This window comes from Microcaecilia unicolor, chromosome 2, assembly GCF_901765095.1.
Source record: "Microcaecilia unicolor chromosome 2, aMicUni1.1, whole genome shotgun sequence".
Taxonomy (NCBI): Eukaryota; Metazoa; Chordata; class Amphibia; order Gymnophiona; family Siphonopidae; genus Microcaecilia; species Microcaecilia unicolor.
In genome coordinates, this window is record NC_044032.1 from 197842088 (window position 1) to 197868849 (window position 26762).

General features: G+C 44.8%; 1 protein-coding gene across 3 annotated transcripts in view; it reads right to left on the reverse strand.

Annotated features, from left to right (window-relative positions):
- Positions 1-26762, reverse strand: part of SECISBP2 (SECIS binding protein 2) — a 130306-nt gene that overhangs the window by 84490 nt on the left and 19054 nt on the right. For all 3 annotated transcript variants that reach the window (XM_030193616.1, XM_030193613.1, XM_030193614.1), the window contains exons 3-5: positions 20985-21142; positions 16431-16580; positions 5664-5777 (exon numbers count right to left, since the gene is read on the reverse strand). In XM_030193616.1, coding sequence (XP_030049476.1) covers positions 5664-5777; positions 16431-16580; positions 20985-21142 — 422 coding nt within the window. The remainder of the gene's footprint in view (positions 1-5663; positions 5778-16430; positions 16581-20984; positions 21143-26762) is intronic.

Here is a 26762-nt window from a genome sequence, read left to right on the forward strand (position 1 = left end):
AAGCACTTCTTACTATTGTCTTCCACCACTATTTATGGACTTCACCTCCACATTTTTTCCTGTTTTAGCTCCCTACTACCTCATGCCCTTTTCTCAGCCTCCATTTCCTCCTTTCTTCTCCCCTTCAAAAGTCTTCACTTCTCATCTAATGCCAACCCTCTATCCTCCCTTCCTTGTCACTCTCCTCACTTCACAGGGTCTACATAGCTATTAGGTGAAACTAAGTAGTCACCCAAGACAGCAGCTTCTAGGGGAGTAGAGCTGCAGTCAAAGAAAACCATCAAGTCCAGACAGTCACACAAACTCAAAGAGCCATTAGTGCATACTTTCACCTGAAGAAGAAGGATAAGCAATGTTCAAATAGCCCTTTTCCCTGAGTAAATTACTTTTGGAAATACCCCTCGTTCTGGAGTTGATGCAGAAAGCTACCTGCTTGTTAATAGTTGCTAAATGTTAAAAGGGTTTCTGTGCCGAGGTTAACTCCTGTGGTAGACATCATCACACAGCATAGTAAAATGCATGCTAAAGAGCCTATTAGGTAGCCCACAGCAATGCAGGGCTATGGTGCTGATGTCTACCTTGGCACCATAATGAGAGAAACCTACTGCCAGGTCTAAGGCTAGCGTATAGAGTCACTGCAGTCTGAATCGGCTCCATTTCCCTCCCCAAAATTAAAAATAATATCCCTCCCACCTCCACCCTCCTGACATGATTGGCACCTTCCCCCCAAAAAATTTTCCTGTTGTCTACTGGCTCCCATACCCCACTCCTCAAGGACCAACCGACCGACCAACTGGCCCCCTCCCTCCTTCCTTAAAAATATTGCCAAACCTGAATTAAACAAAAATAGTCCCTCGTGGTTAGTGGGGACCTCTCCATCCCCTTTCTCTGAGGCAGGAGCAATGCCTACTCGCTTCTGCCTCTGGCGCCACGATCTCCAAAATGGCAGCGCCCTTTTAATTGCACAATTGGTCAGTAGAAGGTGTTTATGTTTAAAACTTGACATACTGTCTTTACATTGTGGAGGGAGAGGGCATCGCTCTGCAAGTCCGTGCTTATTCTGGCTCATCAAATCAAGCTTTTAGCAGCAGGCAAGCTCAGACTCATGCACAATTCCCATGGCAGCATCTGCTGAGGTGGTGAAACACTTCCCAGCATGGGCCAGGTGTTCAGTGTCAAGGCACTGCTCGTCGTGAAGCTCTCTTCCTCACAGTTGGTGGTGCTGGACAGTCCTGAGAAGGTTCGGGAAGGCATGAAGTAGAGCAGTATAACATGATGGCAGATTCTGAAGTGCCCTATGGCTTCTCCTCAGTGACTGCAGGAGTGACAGCCGTCTTGAATGCGTATGTTTCATTTGTTGCTGCATTTGACTCTCAGGACACATCTCCCATGGTAGAGGTAGAGGGGCTTGGCAGTAAGTTCAATCTTTTCTTCTCACTGCCTTGCTTATACACCAAGCATATCTCCTAAAGTGCAGTCAAGCCTCTCAGGACTCCCCTTCTGTTCCTATGCCCCTGGAAATTACAGCAATCTAGTGATGCAGATTCTATTTTTTTTTCTGCCCCCTTCTTAGGCCGAGTGTCTCTGGCAACAAAGTCTTTTCTCTGCTGAAGGGCCCTCCAGAAGAAAGTGAGATCCCTCTGGAGGAAGGAAATGACTAAGCCGCACTCAGTGCAAGGAGATACCATCCTGGTTGGGCTTAAAGGTCTGCCCAAAGCCCTTCCCCTCCATCATGCTATACAACAGTGGAGTGGGAGTCTCCTGGTTCAGGAGTCAAAGTGGGTAGATCTATGACTCGCCTGTATCCACTGCTCCCAGAGAAAAAAAGAGAAACTGAGTCAGCCCAATCCTGTTGTGGAAAGTATGGCCTTTAAGAATCTCCAGGAGTGCAAGGTGGAAGCAGCGCAGAAGCAGTCCTTTGAAGTGGTGGCACTGGGCCTTCAGATCTTCATTTGCACCATCTTCAGGGCCTCCTTGCGTGGCTAGAGCATGTCTCTGCTGGTGTCAGTGCATTGTCTCCTCAGATGAGACTGAGGAACAGCTAGAACACGGCCTGGTGACCAAGATGAAAACTGGCAGATGCCCTTTATGATCTCACTTGGGCATTAAGCAAAGGGTATTGCCCTCTCAGTTATGGCCTGTGATTCATGTGAGGAACTGGGTGGCAGACTCAGCTTCTAAATACTGGTTAAGTAAACTCCTCTTCAAGGGTAAGCTGTTTTTCAGGACCAGAGTCAACTGGTGGAGAAATTGGGTGAAATCAAGCCTCAGCAACTACAACAAGACAAGTCCAAGTCCTCTTCCAGGTGTTCCACCACTAGGTCAAAGCTTAGGGAGCTCAGGTGCTATAATCTGGGGAGATTATTCTATAATCACCAGTCACAGTTTCAGCCAAGGCAGTCTCTTGAGAAAACAAGAAATTGAGCTCCCAGGGTGGTCCCTTTAAAGCTACCTCTTGTGCCAACCAGGGTCCAGTCCTAGTCCTAAGGGACTCTTATAGACGGCCTTCTCTCCATCTTCCTTGTGGAGTGGACCAGGATTATATCCAATCAAAAGGTTCTAAATAAAATCAAAGAGAAGTATATGCTTGAATTTTCCCATCCAGTTGTCTTTTTGGAATTGCCCTGCCAGCATCCAGTGAAGCGAACAGCAGTAAAATCCACCCTGGTTTTCAGGGTCAGACAGCATTTTATTTAAACATCATTGCCATCTTTGTATTAGTTGTAAGCAGGCAGTTGCCGCAGAACCTGTTAAGTAGCGAGTTAAAAAGTTTGTAGTTTCTCTTTTTCACGTAAAGCTTGCTTGTGGTTTAACCTATTTTTTGTCTGTTGTAGGCAGAAATTAGCCAAGGGCAAAGCATAACACTACTCCTGAAGAAGCTGCTAGGTGGAACATTGAGCTTTGAAGGTAAGTGCTATTTTTTGAGCTTTGAAAATAAGTGCTAGATTTCTGCTGGTTAGAAGTGCCATTGATGTGAGCCATTGAAACTTTGCGAAAGTTGGTATAATTTTTAAATATAAAAATATATTTTTAATCTCCATAAAAAGTATTAAAAATTGACAATTTGGTATTATAATAAAGTAAGAATCTGGAGGGTTTTGACCAATGAAAGAAAATGGTAACTCTTAAATGAGCCAGTATTTTTAATGGGCTCAGAGTACACGAGGTCTTTTCCTCCTTTTAAATATTTTGTGAAGTGGGATTCTTCATTAAGAGACTTTGCATAAATATTGTATGAAAACAAAATCCTCAAAATAATGCAAAGAGACTCTTGCAATAAACAGTGTATGCCATTTCGAACATAGCAATTTCTCTGTATAATAATATAGTCTAGCTATAAAAGGAGATGTAAAAATTTTTCAGAGATGTTGTGGCCTTCCATAATCAGGAGATCACTTACGATTAAATTTAAGTGACTGAGACAACAGAAGTAATCATTGGTCCTTCTTAATAGGTATATATAAAAATCTTTCTTCTATAACATATAAATATACTAGTAAAGAAATAAAATAAAACTTACAATTAAAATTATTCATCTGTTGCCTCGCGTTATTTCTAGATGTTGTACAAGTCCAACATGGTATCTTATTTCAAGCTTAGCTTCAGGGATAATTTTCCAGCCCTGCTCATCCATGATATCATATCGGGTATGTGGTGGGAGCTTTTTAATGAAACCAAAGCCATGACTGGCCATGGATATCACTTCAGGAGACTACCAGTGCAGATCCCACAGCTGTGTGGGAGTTGACTGAGTAGGACTCAAGTGTTCTGTTGCAGGAGCAGAGACACTTTTTGTGAAAGCAATGGGCCACTTTCTTCCCCACATGCTGTGAGGACAGAGGATGGTCCTCTGTTAGGTCCTGCTTTGGAGGATGGGGTATTGACAGCCAGCAGCGTGAGCTGCCGGGAGCCCTGGGCTGTTCCCTTGTGGGTCTCAGTAGCCTGATTTCCCTGACCTTTGCTTTGTTTATATATGCCATTCTTTTAGGCTGGTGCAAGAGATAGGAATGGGGGGGGGGGGGGGGGGGCAGGGAACTGTGACTCCCTATGGTCCTGGGTTATTCCAGTATTGGCAGGGGTCTCTTTTCCTTCTTCTACCACCCATCTGTCGCCTAGTCCTTAGGTGCTGGTAATTTTCCTTCTCCTACCACTCATCTGTCGCCTAGTCCTTTGGTGCTGGTCATGGAGGCCTCAAGGGCCAAGCAATTGATGATAGATAGTAGCCTGGGTTGTGGCAGGCTTAAGCAGGCTTTTGGAGCCTGGGATTCATCATCTAGTGCTACATGGTCAGTTTCAGAGGATGTCCTAGAGAGGGATTGGTCCTCCAGGGCACTGAAGTTGAGAGTAGTTTGAGCTGAGGAGGACGACGCTACGATGATCCGTTTGTTCCACAAAGAGGAGCTCTCAGCTCTTATATTCCAAATGGTTACAGCTGTGGGTATATAAACAGCAAGCAGTGGATGCTGCACCCCGCCAGACATTTGATCCTTTCTGGGGTTCGGAAGCCTTCCATGGTTTTTTCTGCTCCATCCAGCTAATAGAGGAATTGATTTTGGCAGCATGGCAAGCAAGCTCCGGACTGAAGGTCTCTTATTTTATTTTTATATGCTTATATACATTATTCTTCCAAAAGAACATATTTTGATCCAGAAACAAGAAATGGTTCCAACAGAAAAACTCAAAATTAGGTAACAATAAATTTTAAAGGAATGTTTATCAATTTATCCCTTTAACCCAGTCTACAAGTATCAGGGGGAGCAAGGAAATATATCAAAAAATTACTATTACAAAGAAATACCCTAACAGAAGGCAGGTGAGCAATGAATCATTTATATGGAGTAGAAGCTGAGGCTCCTTGTGCAGTGGTTAAAATGTTACAGAACTATTATCCAACAAGATCCTTCCGATCGCAGGATCAAGAATTGTTAACTGTTCCCTCTGTCTGCAATATTTGACTGCAGGCTGTTCGTGTGCAGAATTTTTTTTCCACTGTTGGACCTTAATTGTGGAATGCTTTGCCTATTTCTGTATGGCAATTGACTTCTTTGGTGGTATTTATGAAACAGATAAAGGCTTTGCTGTTCCAGAGCACATTCTCTGAAGTATAGTTGGTGGGAGGTTTGGGCTTCCAGATCAAGCTTAGGACTCTGTTAATGTTTATTGAGTGTATTGATGGTGTTTTATGTGCTTTAATTATGTTTGTTTTACTGTACTCCATCCAGGTTTTTGGATGGGCGGATTATAAATTTTTGTAAATAAATAAAATAAAGGTCTTGCTGGCTCAGCTGTTAAAAGAGGAGGCTCCCTATTCTAGGAATTCAAAAAGGTAGACAACTGATCAGGATCAAAGAAAATGCATACAGATTGGTATTTAATAAACACATTTGAAGGAATAATTCAAACAAAGTAATAAGCCTAGCTGTATCACAAAAAAAACTAAAAAAAAAAAAAAGAAAAAGAAATTGTTGCCTCCTTTCCTGCATTGGATGTGAAACATCTGGAAAAACACTTGGACTTTGCAGTTTCAAGTCCAGTGCTACAACAGTCCTTACACCCCCTTGCAGCAGAAAATCCCTCTTGTCAAGAAATGGAACACGGTACCATTAGATTACACAGGTTTACAGGAATACTTACATATATCAACTGTTTCAAGTGGTTCTTACCTCTGGCTGCTCCTGGGTTAGTTCACTGCCTGAGAACAACTTTGAATCCTTTACTTTTAACACCCTGTCCAATTTACCTGTGGATGCTGCAAGGTCAGGAAACTCTTCAATATCCTAATAAACCAACCACCAAACACAGAGAAACCTTTAGCCATTATGGTAAAATAATGTTTAACGAAAACACAAAACATGAAAATTGTTTGTTAGAGGTGGCAACAGGGTGTAAGACAGAAACTTGGGGGGAAAAAACTCTTAGAACTTACAAGTATTTAATTAACAGAACAGTAGTTATTAGCAGGTAAGTAATTTGGCTGCCACAAGAATAATTTAGTATATTAATTAGGAGTAATTTTGTTACAACCAATTTGATGGGAATTCTGAAAACAGTAAAAACCATAAACTGTCAAACAAGGAGTATTTGGCAGGTACCAATAAAACTGGAAGATCAAAGAAGCCAGAGAAAGCACTGGAGTTGAAAAGTGAAAAAGGGGCAGGGAGAGAAAAGATGAAGGAGACGAAATGAAGTAGAAAGAAAAAAAAAAGAAAGCATTTCATTTTAAAGTTCTTTATGACCAAACTGGAAAAGTACAAAATGAGAACTGCATACTCCAACAATGTTTAGCTTTTTAAAGTTGTCTTGGCTTAGCCCAACACAAACTGTATTCTAAGAATAACAAATGCAAAAAAATAAATAATTCATCAAAAAGAACACACTACTCAAAATATATTGGAGACTGGCAGATGTTTAAATCAGCAGCATTTTCTTTACCAGCATGTCTAAAGAAACACAAGTATTCACACCTCTGGGTTTACGTGGTCTGAAAAATGAGTTGGTGCCAATGATTCCATGAACTACTTTTTGCCAGAGATTTTCTGGGTGTACTGGAACTGGAGGCCTGGTTTTCCAAATGCACCTTTGACAAAGTATGTGTTAAAGCATTCCAATATATCATGCACCATATTTAGGGACTTCACTGTGAGAACAGATTTTGAATGTTTATTATGAATTGGAAATAAACCATTGGAAAGCTTCATTTTTCACATATTCAGACAGGCTGCACTGATAAGCAGCTCATTACCACACAACTCAGTTATACAATTGCTACTTGTGTTTAAGCTTATGGGTTTCAATGGTAACTCAAGGAAAGCTACTTTTCAGGTACAGTATGTATATCCCATTCTCCAGAAAGGAGGAAGGGAATTTATTAAACTGCCTTAATGCTACTAACATGTTTACCTGCCGAGGATGTTTAGATCGTGGGGACTATAAAATGTTATTAGTGAATAGGTCCCACTGTATAAAGAGAGACTTGCAATACTCAAGGTAGCACCTTTTAGTATTCTAGCCCTAAGTTTTGGAAGGTGAAGCGAGTTGCCCAAGGTCACAAGGAACCTTGGCAGGCTTTGAACCCAGGCTTTCCTGGTTCTCAGCCTACTACTCTATTAGACTACTTCTCCCTGTTCCTAAAAATCAAGAACACTAATCTAGCCCACTGATTCTAAGGAAAGCTATTCTATTAAATTGCAAGAATATAAGTTGGTGATTACTAAGGGAGTTATTACCAAAAAAGGATTAGTGACTCATTCAATCGCCCCCCCCCAAAAAAATGTTTTCAGTGGTTCGGTCATTAACACAAACACATTCATTAGAAAGTAGTACAGTTTTGAATTCGGATGAGTTTGCTGATTTTGAGGTTAAAGTGCCAGATTTGGCAAGTGCTTTTCTGCAATATCCAGATATGAACAAGGTTGTTATAGATTACCCAGATTGTTGGGATAGATTTGAATTAGTGAGACAGAGGTGATATCCTATTTGAAACTGTGCTGTCCAACAGAATCAGTTATGGATCCTTGTAGTTCATATTTATTGAGGAACATGTCTAGCTTGGTTGTTCAAACAGTGACTGTTATGACTAATAAGGCTCACAGAACTGAAGGATTAATAGCTGCCACATTGGATGAGATATATTTTGGTGTTTGGTGTCTGGGCAGCATTTAATACTCTTGACCATCAGATAGTATTGTGTCGATTAAAAGGTTGTGGCATTGCGGGATCTGTATTGGAGTGGTTCAGATGCTACATCTTTCGTGTAGGAAAAGCGAATGATACATACCTGTAGCGGGTGTTCTCCGAGGACAGCAGGCTGATTGTTCTCACGACTGGGTTGACGTCCACGGCAGCCCCCACCAACCGGAACAAAACTTTGCGGGCAGTCCCGCACGCAGGGCACGCCCACCGCGCATGCGCGGCCGTCTTCCCGCCCGTGCGCGACCGTTCCCGCTCAGTTGAATGACAAGCAAAAAATGAGTAAAACGCAACTCCAAAGGGGAGGAGGGAGGGTAGGTGGGAACAATCAGCCTGCTGTCCTCAGAGAACACCTGCTACAGGTATGTATCATTCGCTTTCTCCGAGGACAAGCAGGCTGCTTGTTCTCACGACTGGGGTATCCCTAGCTCTCAGGCTCACTCAAAACAAGAACCCAGGTCAATTGAACCTCGCAACGGCGAGGGCATAACAGAAATTGACCTACGAAGAACAACTAACAGAGTGCAGCCTGACCAGAATAAATTCGGGTCCTGGAGGGTGGAGTTGGATTTAAACCCCAAACAGATTCTGCAGCACCGACTGCCCGAACCGACTGTTGCGTCGGGTATCCTGCTGGAGGCAGTAGTGTGATGTGAATGTGTGGACAGATGACCACGTCGCAGCCTTGCAAATCTCTTCAATAGTGGCTGACTTCAAGTGGGCCACCGATGCTGCCATGGCTCTGACACTATGAGCCGTGACATGACCCTCAAGAGTCAGCCCAGCCTGGGCGTAAGTGAAGGAAATGCAATCTGCTAGCCAATTGGAGATGGTGCGTTTCCCAACAGCGACCCCTTTCCTATTGGGGTCGAAAGAAACAAACAATTGGGCGGACTGTCTGTGGGGCTGTGTCCGCTCCAAATAGAAGGCCAACGCTCGCTTGCAGTCCAATGTGTGCAACTGACGTTCAGCAGGGTGGGTATGCGGTCTGGGAAAGAATGTTTGCAAGACAATTGACTGGTTAAGATGGAACTCCGACACCACCTTTGGCAGGAACTTAGGGTGAGTGCGGAGCACTACTCTGTTATGATGAAATTTTGTATACGGAGCATGAGCTACCAGGGCTTGAAGCTCACTGACCCTACGAGCTGAAGTAACTGCCACCAAGAAAATGACCTTCCAGGTCAAGTACTTCAGATGGCATGAATTCAGTGACTCAAAAGGAGATTTCATCAGCTGGGTGAGGACGACGTTGAGATCCCATGACACTGCAGGAGGCTTGACAGGGGGCTTTGACAAAAGCAAGCCTCTCATGAATCGAACGACTAAAGGCTCTCCAGAGATGGCTTTACCCTCTACATGAAGATGGTAAGCACTAATCGCACTAAGGTGATTCCTTACTGAGTTGGTCTTGAGGCCAGACTGTGATAAGTGCAGAAGGTATTCAAGCAGGTTCTGTGCAGGACAAGAATGAGGTTCTAGGGCCTTGCTCTCACACCAAACGACAAACCTCCTCCACTTCAAAAAGTAACTCTTTTTAGTGGAATCCTTCCTAGAGGCAAGCAAGACACGGGAGACACCCTCAGACAGACCCAATGAAGCGAAGTCTACGCCCTCAACATCCAAGCCGTGAGAGCCAGAGACTGAAGGTTGGGGTGCAGAAGCGCTCCGTCGTTCTGCGAAATGAGAGTCAGAAAACAGTCCAATCTCCACGGTTCTTCGGAGGACAACTCCAGAAGAAGAGGAAACCAGATCTGGCGGGGCCAAAAAGGCGCTATCAGAATCATGGTGCCACGGTCTTGCTTGAGCTTCAGTAAGGTCTTCCCCACCAAAGGTATGGGAGGATAAGCATACAGGAGGACGGTCCCCCAATGGAGGAGAAAGGCATCCGACGCTAGTCTGCCGTGTGCCTGTAGTCTGGAACAGAACAGAGGCAGCTTGTGGTTGGTCTGAGAGGCGAAAAGGTCCACCGAGGGAGTGCCCCACTCTCGGAAGATCTTGCATACCACTCTGGAATGGAGCGACCACTCGTGCGGTTGCATGACTCTGCTCAGTCTGTCGGCCAGACTGTTGTTTACGCCTGCCAGGTATGTGGCTTGGAGAAGCATGCCGAACTGGCAGGCCCAACGCCACATCCCGACGGCTTCCTGACACAGGGGGCGAGATCCGGTGCCCCCCTGCTTGTTGATGTAATACATTGCAACCTGATTGTCTGTCCGAATTTGGATAATTTGACAGGACAGCCGATCTCTGAAAGCCTTCAGTGCGTTCCAGACCGCTCGGAGCTCCAGGAGGTTGATCTGAAGATCTTTTTCCTGGAGGGACCACAGTCCTGGGTGTGAAGCCCATGGACATGAGCTCCCCACCCCAGGCGAGATGCATCCGTCGTCAGCACTTTCGTAGTCTGTGGAATTTGGAATGGGCGTCCCAGAGTCAAATTGGTCCGAATGGTCCACCAGTGCAGTGAAGTGCGGCAACTGATGGAGAGGCGGATGACATCTTCTAGATTCCCGGTGGCCTGGCACCACTGGGAAGCTAGGGTCCATTGAGCTGATCTCATGTGAAGACGAGCCATGGGAGTCACATGAACTGTGGAGGCCATATGACCTAGGAGTCTCAACATCTGCCGAGCTGTGACCTGCTGAGACGCTCTGGTCTGGGAAGCGAGGGACAGGAGGTTGTGGGCCCTCGCTTCGGGAAGAAAGGCCTGAGCCGTCTGAGAATTCAGCAGAGCTCCTATGAATTCCAGAGATTGGACTGGCTGGAGATGGGACTTTGGGTAATTTATCACAAACCCCAGCAGCTCCTGGAGGTGAATAGTGCACTGCATGGACCGGAGAGCTCCTGCCTCCAAGGTGTTCTTGACCAGCCAGTCATTGAGATATGGGAACACGTGCACTCCCAGCTTGCGTAGATACGCCGCGACCATCACGAGGCATTTCGTGAACACCCGTGGGGCAGAGGCGAGCCCAAAGGGCAGCACACAATACTGAAAGTGCTGTGTCCCCAGGCGGAATCTGAGATACTGTCTGTGAGCTGGCAGTATCGGGATGTGAGTGTATGCGTCCTTTAAATCCAGGGAACATAGCCAATCGTTTCTCTGAATCATTGGTAGAAGGGTGCCCAAGGAAAGCATCCTAAACTTCTCTTTGACCAGATATTTGTTCAGGCCTCTCAGGTCTAGGATGGGGCGCATCCCCCCTGTTTTCTTTTCCACAAGGAAGTACCTGGACTAGAATCCCTGCCCTTCCTGCCCGGGCTCGACCGCATTGGCGCTGAGAAGGGCGGAGAGTTCCTCTGCAAGTACCTGCTTGTGATGGGAGCTGAAGGATTGGGCTCCCGGAGGACAATTTGGTGGAGAGGAGGCCAAATTCAGGGCGTATCCGTACCGCACTATTTGGAGAACCCACTGGTCGGAGGTTATTAGAGGCCACCTTTGGTGAAAAAGCTTTAACCTCCCCCCGACTGGCAGATCGTCCGGTACGGACACTTTGATGGCGGTTATGTTCCCATGGATCCAGTCAAAAACCCATCCCCGGTTTTTGCTGTGGAGGCGCCGGGGGCTGCTTAGGCGCATGCTGTTAACGGGAACGAGCGCGCTGGGACTGTCCCTGTGCCTGAGGAGGCCTTCGGGCCGGCTGGGTGTACCTACGCTTGTTGTAGGCGTAGGGCGCAGCCTGCCTGGCCCGGGAAAAACGTCCACCTGCTGAGGTGGATGCTGAAGGCGCCCGGTGGGAGAGCTTGTCGAGGGCGGTTTCCTGCTGATGTAGTTGGTCCACCAACTGCTCGACCTTCTCACCAAAAATATTATCCCCCCGGCAAGGGACATCGGCCAGCCGCTGCTGGGTGCGGTTGTCCAGGTCAGAGGCACGCAGCCATAAGAGCCTGCGCATCACTATACCTTGGGCCGCAGCACGAGATGCCACATCACAGGTGTCATATATACCCCTGGACAGGAACTTTCTGCACGCCTTCAGCTGCCTGACCACCTCCTGAAAAGGCCTGGACTGCTCCGGGGGGAGCTTGTCGACCAGGTCTGCCAGTTGCTTCACATTATTCCGCACGTGTATGCTCGTGTAGAGCTGGTAGGACTGGATGCGGGTCACGAGCATTGAAGATTGGTAGGCCTTCCTCCCAAACGAGTCCAGAGTGCAAGACTCCCGCCCTGGGGGCGCCGAGGCGGTATCCCTCGAACTCCGTGCCCTCTTGAGAGCAGAGTCCACGACCGCTGAGTCATGAGGCAATTGAGGCCGCATTAACTCTGGGTCTGAGTGGATCCTGTATTGGGACTCCGCTTTCTTAGGGATGGTGGGATTAGATAAAGGTCTCAACCAGTTCCGAAGCAGTGTCTCTTTGAGGACATTGTGCAACGGTACCGTGGAGGACTCTCTAGGTGGTGATGGATAGTCGAGGACCTCTAGCATCTCGGCCCTCGGCTCATCCACAGAGACCACGGGAAAGGGAATGCAAATAGACATGTCCCTGACGAAGGAGGCAAAAAGAGAGGCTCTCAGGTGGCGAGAGCTTCCTCTCTGGTGAAGGAGTGGGGTCGGAGGGAAGGCCCACAGACTCCTCTGAGGAGAAATATCTGGGGTCCTCCTCCTCCCCCCACGAGGCCTCTTCCTCGGTGTCGGACATGAGCTCCTGTAGCTCAGACCTCAACCGGGCCCGGCTCGACTTCGAGGCACCGAGTCCTCGGTGGTGTCGTCGAGCGGTGGACTCCCGCACCGGCGGGGATGAAGCTCCCTCCATCGACGTCGACTCCACCTGCATGGCGGTCGAGACCGGCACCGCAAGCGGCGTCGGTGTCGAAGGCCTCGGCACCGGGCTAGAGCACGCCGGCGCCTCCGTCAACGGCGCCAAGGGCGCAAGCACCCCCGGCGCCGGCACAGTCTGGCGCATCAGCCCTTCCAGGATCCCCGGAAGGATGGCTCGGAGGCACTCGTCCAGGCCTGCTGTTGGGAAAGGCGAGGGGGCCGGTAGAGGTGTCGGTGCCGGAAGCTGTTCGGGTCCAGGAGACGGCACTGAAGTGCTGGTGCCCTGACATAACGATACCTCTACCACCGAGGGGGAACGTTCCTCCCGGCGCTGCCGCTTCCTCGGCGTCGATTCATCTCTGTAGCCGGTAGCCACATGCGCCGTGGACAACCGATGTGTCTTTTTTCGGTGCCCGTCATCGGCGCTCGGTGGTACCGAAGAGGAGGAGGTAGATCCCCCTCGGCTTCGAGGGATCGGGTCCGACAGGGTTCGGTCCCGAGGGCCCTGGGTAGAGGGAGTGACCGGGGCCGATTGCCCACGCGGCCGCTCACCCCTGCCATCTCCGGAAGACCGGCGGGCCAACGGGACCTGTGCTCCTGGGGTCGGTGCCGTCAGTGCCGATTTCGTGGACATCGGTACCGGTACCGAAGATCCAGCCGTCAACACCGATGCCGTCGAAGTCGACGTCGAGGGGCCGGCGCAATTTCCCAAAAGACGGTCCCAAAGAACTTGCCTCGCCACCTGTGTCCGTTTCCGTAAACCGAGACACAAGGTGCACGTCTTGGTATCGTGCTCCGAGGCACTGGAGGCACCAAGCATGTCGGTCTGCGAGATATGCCGGCCGCACCGACCACACTTCTTAAATCCACTCGGGACCTTCAAGGACATCGACGGAAAAATCACATCGGCGAAGTCAAAGTCGTCGATGGTGGCGGCAAAATTCACACCTCGAAAAATAAATCGACCGCTCGGCCACAAGGCCGCAACGAGACGCCCCCGCTAAAGTACGAGGGGAAAACAAAATTTTCTCTTTTTTTTTTTTTTGAAACAAAATAAAACAGAGAAAACAACGAAGAAAAAAACAACGAAGAAGAAAAACTCGCGGCAAAAGCGCGATCCGGTTTCCGGGGCTGACAGAGAGAGAGAGATGAACACGGCTCTCTCCAGCGCGGAAAAGAAAAGACAGCGGGAACGGTCGCGCACGGGCGGGAAGACGGCCGCGCATGCTCGGTGGGCGTGCCCTGCGTGCGGGACCGCCCGCAAAGTTTTGTTCCGGATGGTGGGGGCTGCAGTGGACGTCAACCCAGCCGTGAGAACAAGCAGCCTGCTTGTCCTCGGAGAAATACAAGTACATGTGGGTTTACTTTCCTCACTGAGAGAAATAAGTAGAGAGGTGCAGCAGGGATCAGCTCTGTCTGAGATACTATTCAATGTGTACTTATCACCTGTCGAGATTCCTCCCTGAATTACTCTATTGTTTGTCTCTTCCCTCTCTCTCAAATTTATGGAGCTCTTCCCCCCATTCCTTCACTTTCTCTTGATTGTCTACTCACACTTATAATATTTTCTCTTTTTTCTTTTATTTAAAACTTTGTGAGCCATTTAGATGGCACAGCCAGCTGGCAGATTAGAGAAAAACTAATAAACTTGAAACCATTTGGATTGTAGTACTGCATTTATGTGGATGATATTCAGTTTTCTCTGCCTTTAATAAGAGTCTGTTCCAGTTGTGGTGGCTCAGTTGCAGAGCATCTTCAATTAAATAAATCAACAGATGGCTGAGAATCGATTGACACTCAATGTGTCTAAAACAATTATTGTTGGTGAAATTGTGTTTATTTATTTATTGCATTTGTATCCCACATTTTCCCACCTGTTTGCGGGTTCAGTGTGGCTTACAATACATTGTGAATGATGGAAATACAATGTTACAACTCGGTTATGGATTACATTGTGAGGAGTTATGCGAAAACAAAGTCAAAGTATCGTTAAGGGAATAGAACAATGGAATAATGGAAAAGAACAATGGAAAGGAACAACGGGAAACTGATAGGGCAACTAAACAATAGTAGGAGAAAATTCGGTATAACATTTTTCTGTGAGTAGAGGCATAAATGTGGTAAAATTACGGGGATGGGAATTCAGAAGAGAATGTATTGCTGCATTACTAACAGTGTGTGTGGACTTCATGTGTTTTGATCCTTTCAATACATTTTAATCAAAGAGAGAGTTTTCAATGATTTGCGGAAGTTGGTTAGTTCGTAGATCGTTTTCAGGTTGCGTGGTAGTGTATTCCAGAATTGCGTGCTCATATAAGAAAAGGTTGATGCGTTTTGTATTTTATGCCTTTGCAATTAGGGAAGTGAAGGTTGAGGAAAGTTCGGGATGATCTTTTAGCGTTTCTGGGTGGTAGGTCTATTAAATCAGACATGTAAGCTGGGGCTTCACCTTGAATGATTTTGTGGACTAATGTGCATACTTTAAAAGTAATGCGTTCCTTGAGTGGGAGCCAGTGTAGCTTCTTTTGTAAGGGTTTGGCACTTTCGTAGTTTGGTTTTCCAAAGATGAGTCTGGCTGCTGTGTTCTGGGCTGTTTGAAGTTTCCTCAGTATTTGCTCTTTACAACCTGCGTATAGTGAGTTGCAGTAATCCAGATGGCTGAGCACGAGGGATTGCACTAGGCTGCGAAAGACGGATCTTGGGAAGAATGGTCTTATTCTTTTCAGTTTCCACATGCAGTAGAACATTTTTTTTGGTTGTGTTGTTTGCATGAGTTTCAAGTGTTAGGTGGCGGTCAATAGTGCCTCCAAGGATTTTTTTTTTGTCTGATATTGCGATGAAAGTTTTTCATATGGTAAAGAATTTAGGGATAATTTTCGATTCTGTGACGTCTTAAGCCACAGATTCAATCTGTTGTGAAGAACTCTTTTTCAAGCTGTGACTATTAAGTAAGTTACATCCCTTGATCTCTCAAATGGGTTTCCAAAAAATGTTGCAAAGTTTGATATTGTCTAATTTAGATTGCTGTAGCACTGAGTATGTTGGATTGTCTGCTATCTAAATTCATTCTTTGCAGGTTGTGCAACTCTACGGTTCGTCTTACCCCTTTACCCTTTAAGGAACTACACTGGTTATCCTTGACAGAACAGATCTGATTTAAATTGTTAGTGCTGGTTCACCAGAGTTTATACCAGGAGTTGTCTCAATAACTGTCTTCACTGGTACAGACCACAACAAGCTCTCCACTCTGAGGACTGCTGTATGCTGGACGTGCCTAATTTTTAGCTCCCTCGACTTCAATACATGCAGAGGATTTATTCCATTGCTGATTCAACAGAATGGAATAAGATACCCATTGCTTTTAGGAAGCAGAGGAATTTGAGTGTGCTTAAAAAACTGCTAAACAGCAACTGTTGTCACAGGGTGGTTATGGAATTATGATTGCAATGACTGTAGGATCAGTGTCTGGTTGTCTGTTACCTTGTTTTTATTGTCTGCGGTTTGAATTTGTTGTAGAATATGTTTTATTATATACTAGTAAGAAATGCCCGTTTCGGGAAAAAATGAAATGGGCGCTAGCGAGGTAATCCCCCCCCCCCCCCCCCCCCCGAGTTCCAGACCCCCCCTCCGTCCATTCCTTCTGAGTTCCACACCCCCCTCTTCCTCCCTCACTTCAGTTGCGAGTTTGCGATGAATGTTCGCAGCGCTCTCCCCACTGCTGTAAGTGAATGTCAGACTCGCGCGTTGTGCCTTCGCCGCCCCGCCCTCGTCATCGTGTTTTGACGCGAGGGCGGAGCTACAGAGACTGCAGGCCAAACCAGATATCTCGGGTGCCTCATCCGGCTTGAGGCTTCATTGGAACATTGGAGGTGCCTTTTATATATATATAGATGTTATGTTGTAATTTGCTTTGGACAAAAGCAGAATATTAAAAGTGAAATAAAGTCTACCTCTTCCCTTCAATCTTGAGCACAATACAAGTACCTCTAGCTTTGGTGGATCCTGTATAAGATTTTCATTCTGTGGTTTCTCACTTTCAGTACCATTTGGCTTTGCTTTCTTTTTATTTTTCTTTCTTTTTTTTTTCCTTTCTGCCAGTTCTTCTGCTTCCCTGGCATTATTATGTGTTGGCATCTGAGGAAATGAACAAAACTGACTGGTTACAAGAATGGTACAAGTAGGTACAAAGAACCACCACCATACACATAGAAAGATGAAAGCTACAGTAGTAGGAAGGTACTGGAAACACTGGAGAGAGAAAAAATACCAGAGAAAGTGAATCAATATCATTCAACAAGATTTTGAGGTTCACTGTACAAGCGAGAGAACTGTGCTTGGCTGAGTAGCATGAGTGGCTAGAATAGTGGACCCAGCATACGTAAAAAACACATAAAAGAAACAAATATCAGAACAGATCCAGTAGTCAAAATTTGTTTGACCAAAACTTAAAAAAAATACATAAAAGTACTGTCAATCACCACCCAGACTTACTGGGGGGCTAAAGCAAAGATGCTTACCTGTAATAGGGGTTCTCCACAGGGAAATAATGGCCCACAGAATAAACACAATGGTGACAGTGAAAATGTCAGTGTGCAAACGAATTTCATAAACAGCTTGGATAAGCGTGCAGTCCAAGACATGCCATTAGGCCAAACAATAATGCTTCAAAAAAGTGTGTGTAGAACCCAAGCAGCTGCCTTACCCTGAATGAAGATTGCTCAAGAGCAGGAACCCAGTCCTCAGGGACCATCTGGCCATACAGGTTTTCAGGATACCCACAATGAATATACATTGGCGATATTTGCATTCAAAGGAGGAAGTGCATGCTAATGATCCATACATATTCATTATGAATATCCTGAAAACCCAACTGTCCAGGTGGTTCCTGAGGACTGGGTTGAAAACAAGAGTAAAGCAATGGAAGCTGCTTTAGCCCTGAGTTGAGGAGCATTGATTTACCCAGGCGGTTGTCAGCCTGACTGCTCAGAACAAAAGAAATACATTACAAAATCCATTGCTTCTGAGGCCAGATTGCATGGGTTATTAGGATTATAGGTAAAAAATAACAATTTTTTTTTACATCCTTTGTAGCTTTGAGACCACACAGTAATGTTCTTCTGCAGTCCAACAAATGGAGAGCTTGATCTGATGGAGCAGAATTTCAAAGTAACCTTGGGGAGGAACTTAAGATAAATTCAGAGTACAACTCCATTGTGGTAAAACTGAATATAAGGGAGAGAATTCATTGGTACTTGTAGCTCACTGATTTTTCTGGTTGTAGTGATGACCAACAGAAAAATGATTTTCCAAGAGGTGTTTGAGACAAAGTCTAAGGTCTTAAAGGATGAGTCCAGGGGTCTAGTGAGGACACTATCCAACCACAATATCCCACCAGCATGATCCTCTTGAAATTATCTCCATCCACTTACTCACTACAACTTACGCTACTCTCAAAACCCCTTCAACTGAATACAACATGACACCAATCCTTCAACACAATTTAAGCACTCACATAACTCTCACTCCCTCACAAACCAACAATAACAATGGAAACCCACCATTATCCAGGATACCATACACAAAAACAGAAATAGTCCCACACAATCCCAAAAACACCTAAAATAAGACAACTTATCATGAAAGGGCAGAGAGATGGTTCTGAAGGCTGTTCCTATCATTGCTCCCCTAGCTGGAAGAGACAGGAGAGGAGGTCCGACATACACATAAGGTTGCCTGCTGAATTATTACTGTGCAGGCTCAGCCATACCCGAGGATAGATACATAGCCTTCTTATATTTCCCCATTTACCTGTCAAAGGTAAAGGAGGATATAAATGGACCACCATACTTCACACTTAGCAACCATTTTTATTGCTGCTTTGTGCCAATCCCACCAATACAGGAGCGCTCAAAGTTTTATTCCATGTTAACCACACTGGCCACAGTTCAATCTGGAGAACCTCTCTACCTTTGCTTTTGGATAGAAACATAGAAAGTAGATAAAGACCATATGGCCTATCCAGTCTGTCCATTCACGTTACGTCAGGCGAGGGCGAGACACGGAAGGAAGGAGTGGCCTGCCCTGCTGCTGCTTGCTGCGAAGGTGAAAGGAGGTGTTTAAGGTTAGTTCCAGGAGCGACGGAGGGCGGGCAGACCAACCCCGATGTCTCCCCAAAAAACAAGACAGCCCCTGAAAATAAGACCTAGCGCATTTTGGGGGGCAAAAATTAATATAAGACAGTGTCTTATTTTCGGGGAAACACGGTATTTGTGTTTGTCTTCTGTGGTCCTGTTCCCAGCCCTTCAGCTGTGAACAAACAAATATTTATTAAGCAATTCTGCCTTATCTTTATCAGCTTCTACATATTCCTCCCCTTCACCTTTGAGTCTCACAATGCCACTTTTGCATTCTCTTCTATCACTAACATATCTTTAAAAAAAAAAAAAAAAGTATTTTCCTCCCATTTTACCACATTGGCTATTTTCTTCTTCCATTTGCATCTTTGCTGTCCTAACTACTCTACAAACTTCTCTTAGCTTTTCCAGATATTGTCACTTTTCTTCCTCTTTCTGCGATCTCTTGTAGTTTATAAAGGCTTATCTCTTTTTCCTTACCTTTTCAGCTAAATCTCTTACAGATCACACTCACCCACCTGGTGCCTGCTTGTTCATTTGCCTGCCTACTCCCAAGTAAAGCCAAATGAACCGGCAGACATGCTGAACTTCCATGACTTACCTAAAACATGTCAACTCCCTTTTTCCTGACACAATAATGTGTATTAATATAGAGGCGTCATACAGCTATAAGAGTCTGAGTGGTGGTGATGTGAAAACTTGTATATATCGAAACAGTGGAGTGTTTTTGCTGATCTTTGATGTTTTGTTGCTTTGGATAATGTATATGTATACTCTTCTTGTCAATAAAAATTAATATAAAAAAAAAAAAAGAAATACATGGAAGAAGAGATGAGGTAGTGTGATCATTTCAGACTCCTTGATAAAGTTCAAATCCAGCACAGCACTGTAAGAGTAGGAAGCAGTCTAGGAAGACTTGTCAGTAGTTTCAGCTGTTGGATCCACCAAAGAAGGGGGAGGGGGGAAATCAGTCCCTACAGCATCTTCTGGACTCCATGATGTACTGGGAATCTGAGCCTATAGTCTTCCCAAAAGCAGCCTACTAGTAGTTGCTACACCAGGCCACGTTTGACCCATCTGTTGGAGTCCGAGAAATACTGACAGAAAAAGCTCCCTGTAAGGGGAGTGGAGTCAGCTCTGAACTCCATTTCTTTGCCTCTGTCTGCTGGTAGGGAGACACAACCACCCGACTGAACTGTTCTGGCATGAACAATATGGAAAGCCCTATTATTTATTTATTTGTTATTTGTTTGTTGCATTTGTATCCCACATTTTCCCACCTATTTGCAGGCTCAATGTGGCTTACAATATTACATCATGTCAAGCGTCATTCAAGAGTAGATACACAATTAATTACATACAGAACAAGTGTAACATAGTGGATATAATCAATTCAGTAAGCAAGAAAAAAGTCAGAGTATCAAGTGACAAGTGGTCTGTTAGAAATCCTATTATTGATTATTATGGTAAGTCTTGTTGAAAAGGTAAGTCTTTAATGATTTTCGAAAGTTGATTATGAGTGTTACACAGCTCCTCAGGGTGAGAAATAGTTTTATCGATCATACCAAATATAACAAAACCAAAAATTCCTTTGCCATAAATCGGGTAATAACCTCTTCTAAGTAAGATGCCTGAAGTTTGAATCATGAACTAGATGCAATTCCTTAAGGATACTGGTACCAAGAATGTTGCATGAAGTGCTACCCAGGAACGATGTATATAGTTAATTAATTCTGCTGAATAAGCTAAAGGGAAGTACAAAATACAGTCTCATAGAAAACCATGTTACTACTCTAGCTGATCAAAGAACAAAAGAAAAAAGCAAGATAGCGGCTAGACATAAAGATTAAACCTAGTTAGCAAATAAAGGCAGATAAAAAGGAAAGTAAATAAAGAGAGACTTTTTTTTTTTGTTTTGCTGGTCTTCTTTCCATTATCCTCTGGCTTTCACTGTAAAGCCCGATTTAAAGCTTCTATTTCAGAAACTCAAACTGTTCATATTGCCCAGCCAAAAAAAAGGAAGAGAAAATGAACTACCAGTTATTCATTCAGGTCCAAATAAACGTTAAACACTGCACAAACATCTTTTTGATTACCCTGGCCAGGAAAACACATTCAAGCAGTTTTAACTCCTCATTATACTAAGAGAGGCCCTCCTGCTTGGGAGCAATTTTTACTTTATTTTTGTAAGGAAGATAGACTTCTGTTTTAATATACTTAAAAAAAATAATGTACTTTAAAAAAATGTGATACTTGTGATTAAGCTTTCTACAACAGTCACAAATGGACATGGAGGTAACTGTGGAATAGAGAGTAGAAAAAGAAAATCACAGAAAAACATAAAAGAACAGTTATATAAGCAATTGCAAATAGCCTTAAAACTGATTCTTCCCCATCTATCTACCTTCCCAACATCTTGACCTCTTTGTCCTTTTTCAGGAGGTGAGAAATCCAAACAGCTTCCTGAGATAGGTGAAGTGACAGTTTTCTTGGGTGGCTGCGATACTATGCTGGCCCAGGACAACGAATGAGTGGAATTATTTGGAGATGGTTGCAATGGCCCTGTTGGTAAACAATCACAATTAAGAAAAAAATAATTACATAAGATTAGTATATCAATCTAGTTGCAACAATATAAAAGATATCTGAACGATGTATTTTACTCAACCAGGAGGTGACGTGAAAGGGATGCTAGCGGGAACAAAAGAATGAACCAAAAGGGACAGAGAAGACAGGATCCTATGCTAAACACCAAGAAACAAGGATTGAAGGAAATAAACTGCGCTACATCTTGAGGCAAAGAGACATCGGGAATAATTTTCAATCGACTGCCCAGTTGCTAGGTGCATGGCTATAAAAGTGCCTGTCCACATTTGTTAATTGCCTTTAATGACAATGGTCAATGTGGCGATATAAGAGCTTTATAACTTTATATCTACTATGTCTGTAGGTAGCTGACAACTGGAGGAGCAGGAAAAAGCACGGTTTTGAAAATTAAATCTATATGACAGCAGAAACAGACCAACTGGCTCAATCTGCCCAGTTATTTCCACTCACAGTGCAAAATATATTCCATAGACAGAGCATGACCACTTGTAAGATTACTCTTTATCCAACATACAGTTTATTGCCCATTAAATTCATACCTAGTATTCCCTTCTTTTCCATGGATAATCACTTACCTTTATATTTATGTAACTAGCTACCAATACTAATGCAACTACTGTCCATTACCCAGTTTCCTATGTTCATTACTACTACTACTACTACTTATTTCTAAAGCGCTACTAGACGTACGCAGCGCTGTACACTTGAACATGAAGAGACAGTCCCTGCTCGACAGAGCTTACAATCTAATTAAGACAGACAAACAGGACAAACAAGAGATAAGGGAATATTAAAGTGAGGATGATAAAATAAGGGTTCTGAACAAGTGAATAAGGGTTAAGAGTTAAAAAGCTGCATCAAGGGGTGTGTCCAAAGATGGCGGCATGCTGAGTGCTAGCGTTGGAGCTCTCCGTTTTTCTGTTGTATCTAGCAATTTTCCTTTATCCTGATGCCCCATACCAAGCGTAAGGGGATAGTCAAAGTAGCAGCCTCGGCTACTAGGACGTCCTCCCCTGTTCAACAGTCTATCGTGAGATATACCACGCAGCCACCTACCTTAGTATCCGAGAGGGGCCCTGCTGTCTCCGCGGGTGAAGACTCCCTAGCTGACTTGGGGCTTGAAGTTACACTCTCCCCTCCGGAGCTTCTACCACCGCCGAATCCCGAAGTGCGCCCTTCCTGGCGTGACCTCCGTGACCCGGAAGAGGTCGACGTGGCGGTCCCGGCTCGAGGAACAGGAGCAGCACAGGCTGAGGGAGGACCGATGTTGAGGGCTGAACATCAAGCCCGAACGCCGGGGGATAAATCGGCAGTGACCCTGGAGAGCATTTGGAGTGCTCTCCAGAGAGTGGAATTAGCGATGGCCAATTCGGCAAAAGAAATTACAGATCTTGTAAGTATTGTAGCGACTTTATCCCAAACATTTACTACAGCACAGCAAGAAACTAAGGAACAATTGGATGGTCTTAGGCAAGATGTCATCAAACTAAATGAAGTCTCCGTATCATTGATAAAAGACAACTCGTCTACACAACGTAGATTAGAACAAGTACAAAATTTCAATCGGAGACTTAATTTGAGACTCTTGAATTTCCCGAAAGAATTGGGGATTAATCCTATGGATGCCTTTAAATCATACCTCTTGGAAGTATTAAGTTTTTCCCCGGAATCTATTTCACCAGTGAATAAAGTATATTATATTCCTCAAAAAAAACCATCTGTAACTTCTCTTCCAGCTATCCCAAAGGAAAATCAAGAGGACTCTTTAAATATCACTGAGATATTAGAGACAACTTTAAATGTGAACTCTGAAAGATCAACACTAATTGTGTCTTTTGTTTTTCAGCAAGACTTAGATGCTGTGCTACGCTTATATTTTAAAAAAATGCAGACACTGTTTAGGGGTAAAAAGTATGGATATACCCTGACATAACTAAACAAACTCAAGACAGGAGGAAGTTGTTCTTATTATTGAGAACAGAGGTTATATCTTTAGGGGCTTCCTTTTACCTTAACTACCCCTGTAAATGCATTGTAAAGTTTCAGTGTTTAAAATATATTTTTTATCAACCAGAGCAGTTAAAGGCATTTATAAGTGCGAAGAAATTGACCAGCCGTTGATCCACTTGAAGATAATAGAAATATAATTAAGATAGGTTGCATGCTATGCATATTACCGCTGTTTAATTACTTGTAAAATTTAGTCTTCTTTATTAGGTTGACCTCCCCCTCTATATTGTGGTCTAAAGAAGAGTAAAGTGTTTTTTCCTCTTTGTTAATTTTCCTCCCTTTATGGGAGAAAATAATGCTCTCCAAAAATTTTTCTTCTCTGTATTAACCTGTTCAAATTTAATAATTTGTTTAATTTGATTTAAAATGATAAATAAATAATTAAAAAAAAAAAAAAAAAGCTGCATCAAAAAGGTGGGCTTTTAGCTTAGATTTGAAGACTGCCAGAGACGGAGCTTGACGTACCGGCTCAAGAAGTCTATTCCAGGCATATGGTGCAGCAAGATAAAAGGAACGGAGTCTGGAGTTAGCAGTGGAGGAGAAGGGTGCAGATAAGAGAGATTTACCCAGTAAACGGAGTTCCCGGGGAGGAATGTAGGGAGAGATACTGAGGAGCTGCAGAGTGAATGCACTTATAGGTCAATAAGAGGAGTTTGAACTGTATGCGGAAACGGATAGGAAGCCAATGAAGTGACTTGAAGAGAGGGCTAATATGAGCATAACGACACTGGCGGAATATTAGTCATGCAGCATAATTTTGAACAGATTGAAGAGGAGAGAGATGGCTCAGTGGGAGACATGTGAGAAGCAAGTTGTTAGTCTAAGCGAGAGGTGATAAGAGTGTGGTTGAGAGTTCTGGTAGTGTGCTCAGAAAGGAAAGGGCGAATTTTGCTGATATTATACAGAAAGAAACAACAGGTTTCAGCAGTCTGCTGAATATGTGCAGAGAAGGAGAGGGAGGAGTCGAAGATGACCCCAAGATTACGAGCTGATGTAACAGGAAGGATGAGAGTGTTACCCACAGAAGTAGAGAATGGGGGAGGAGGAGAGGTTGGTTTAGGGGGAAAGATGAGAAGCTCAGTCTTGGTCATGTTTAGTTTCAGATGGCGCTGAGGCATCCAGGCAGCAATGTCAGACAGGCAGGCTGATACTTTGGCCTGGATTTCGGCTGAGATTTCTGGTGTGGAGAGGTAGATGTGGGAGTCATCAGCGTAAAGATGATATTGAAAATCATGGGACGAGATCAGAGTACCAAGGGAAGAAGTATAGATGGAGAAAAGAAGAGGTCCCAGGACGGATCCCTGAGGTACACCAACTGACAGTGGGATAGAAGTAGAGGAGGATCCACTAGAGTATACACTAAAGGTACGCTGGGAGAGATAAGAAGAAAACCAGGAAAGAACAGAGCCCTGAAATCCAAGTGAGGACAGCGTATCAAGGAGTAGGGTGTGATCAACAGTGTCAAAAGCAGCAGATAGATCTAGAAGGATGAAGATCAAAAAGAGACCTATGGATCTGGCCAGGAACAGATCATTGGAGACTTTAGCAAGCGCTGTTTCAGTTGAATGAAGGGGGCGAAAGCCAAATTGAAGTGGATCAAGAATAGCTTGAGATGAAAGAAAGTCAAGGCAACTGCGGTGAACAGCACGTTCAAGTATCTTGGATAGGAAAGGGAGGAGAGAGATGGGGTGAAAAGGAAGAAAAGCAGGCAGGGGTTGGAGGGTTGAGAGAATGGACTAAGGGAAGGAGAGTTGGAGGTGACCTGGTTGAGAATTCAAGTTTAATCTTGTGAACCTTATCATGAAAGAACTCGGCCACAATCTGGGGAGAAAGTGAAGTGGGAGTTAGAGGTGAAGGCACTTTGAGGAGAGAGTTCAGTGTGGCAAAGAGACGTCAAGGGTTTGAGCCAAGAGAATTTGTCAACTGGATGTAATAGTCCTGTTTGGCAAGTAAAAGAGCAGACTGGAAGGAGGTCAGCAAGAATTTGAAATGCATGAAGTCAGCATGGGCACGGGATTTCAGCCAAAGGCGTTCTGCAGAACGGGCACAGGAACGTAGGTAGCGGATTCAGCTCTCATCCTATTTGTGCAGGTCACACCGTGATATCTCCAATCTAATTTCTGTTCCTCTCCTCCCCCCTCCTTCCCTGCCTTTCCCTTGCGCTCTGTGGAATGCCCGCTCTGTCTGTAACAAACTTTCCTACATCCATGACCTATTTTATCTCTCGTACTCTCCATCTGCTTGCCCTAACTGAAACTTGGCTTTACCCGGAAGACTCTGCTTCAGTCGCGGCCCTATGCCATGGAGGTTATCTTTTCTCCCATACTCCTCGCCCGGTTGGCCATGGAGGTGGTGTCGGGCTACTACTTTCACCCTCTTGTAGATTTCAACCTCTTCTTCTACCTCAGTCTCACTGTTTTTCTTCCTTCGAAGTCCACTCCATCCGTCTATTTGCTCCTCTGCCTCTCCGAGTAGCATTCATTTATCAACCCCCTGAGAAGTCCCTTTCTTCCTTTCTCCCTGACTTTGATGCTTGTCTTTCCTTTCTGGAACCTTCATCTTCTTCCCTCATTTTTGGGGATTTTAACATTCATGCTAATGATCCCTCTGACTCTTATGCTTCGCAGTTTCTTGCGTTAACATCCTCTTTCAATCTTCAACTGTGCTCCACTGCCCCCACTCACCAGAATGGCCACTGTCTTGATCTTATCCTCTCCTCAAACTGCTCACTCTCCAGTTTCTGTGCCTCAACTCTTCCCCTCTCTGACCATCATTTGATAACTTTCACACTTAAACACCCTCCTCCCCAGTCCCGTCCAATCTTAACCAATACATTTAGGAATCTTCAGGCTATTGACCCTTCTACTCTGTCCTCCAAAGTTTCTAATCTCTTCTCTACCACTATGTTATCCAAGTCTGTCAATGAGGCTGTCTCTTCCTATAATACTATTCTGTCCTCTGCTCTGGATACTCTCGCTCCTCCCATTCCCCGTTCTGTACAATGTACCAAATCCCAGCCTTGGCTGACCTCTAGAGTCCGCTACCTACGTTCCTGTGCATGTTCTGCAGAACGCCTTTGGCTGAAATCCCGTGCCCATGCTGACTTCATACATTTCAAATTCTTGCTGACCTCCTTCCAGTCTGCTCTTTCACTTGCCAAACAGGACTATTACATCCAGTTGACAAATTCTCTTGGCTCAAACCCGCGACGTCTCTTTACCACACTGAACTCTCTCCTCAAAGTGCCTTCACCTCCAACCCCCTCTTCACTTTCCCCCCCAGACTCTGGCTGAGTTCTTTCATGATAAGGTTCACAAGATTAAACTTGAATTCTCAACCAGGTCACCTCCAACTCTCCTTCCCTTAGTCCATTCCCTCAACCCTCCAACCCCTGCCTGCTTTTCTTCCTTTTCTGAAATCACTGAAGAGGAAACTACACATCTTCTTTCCTCCTCAAAACTAACTACCTGCTCCTCTGATCCTATTCCCACCCATCTACTTAACACTATCTCTCCTACTGTCATCCCTTTTATCTGTCATATCCTGAATCTTTCACTGTCCACTG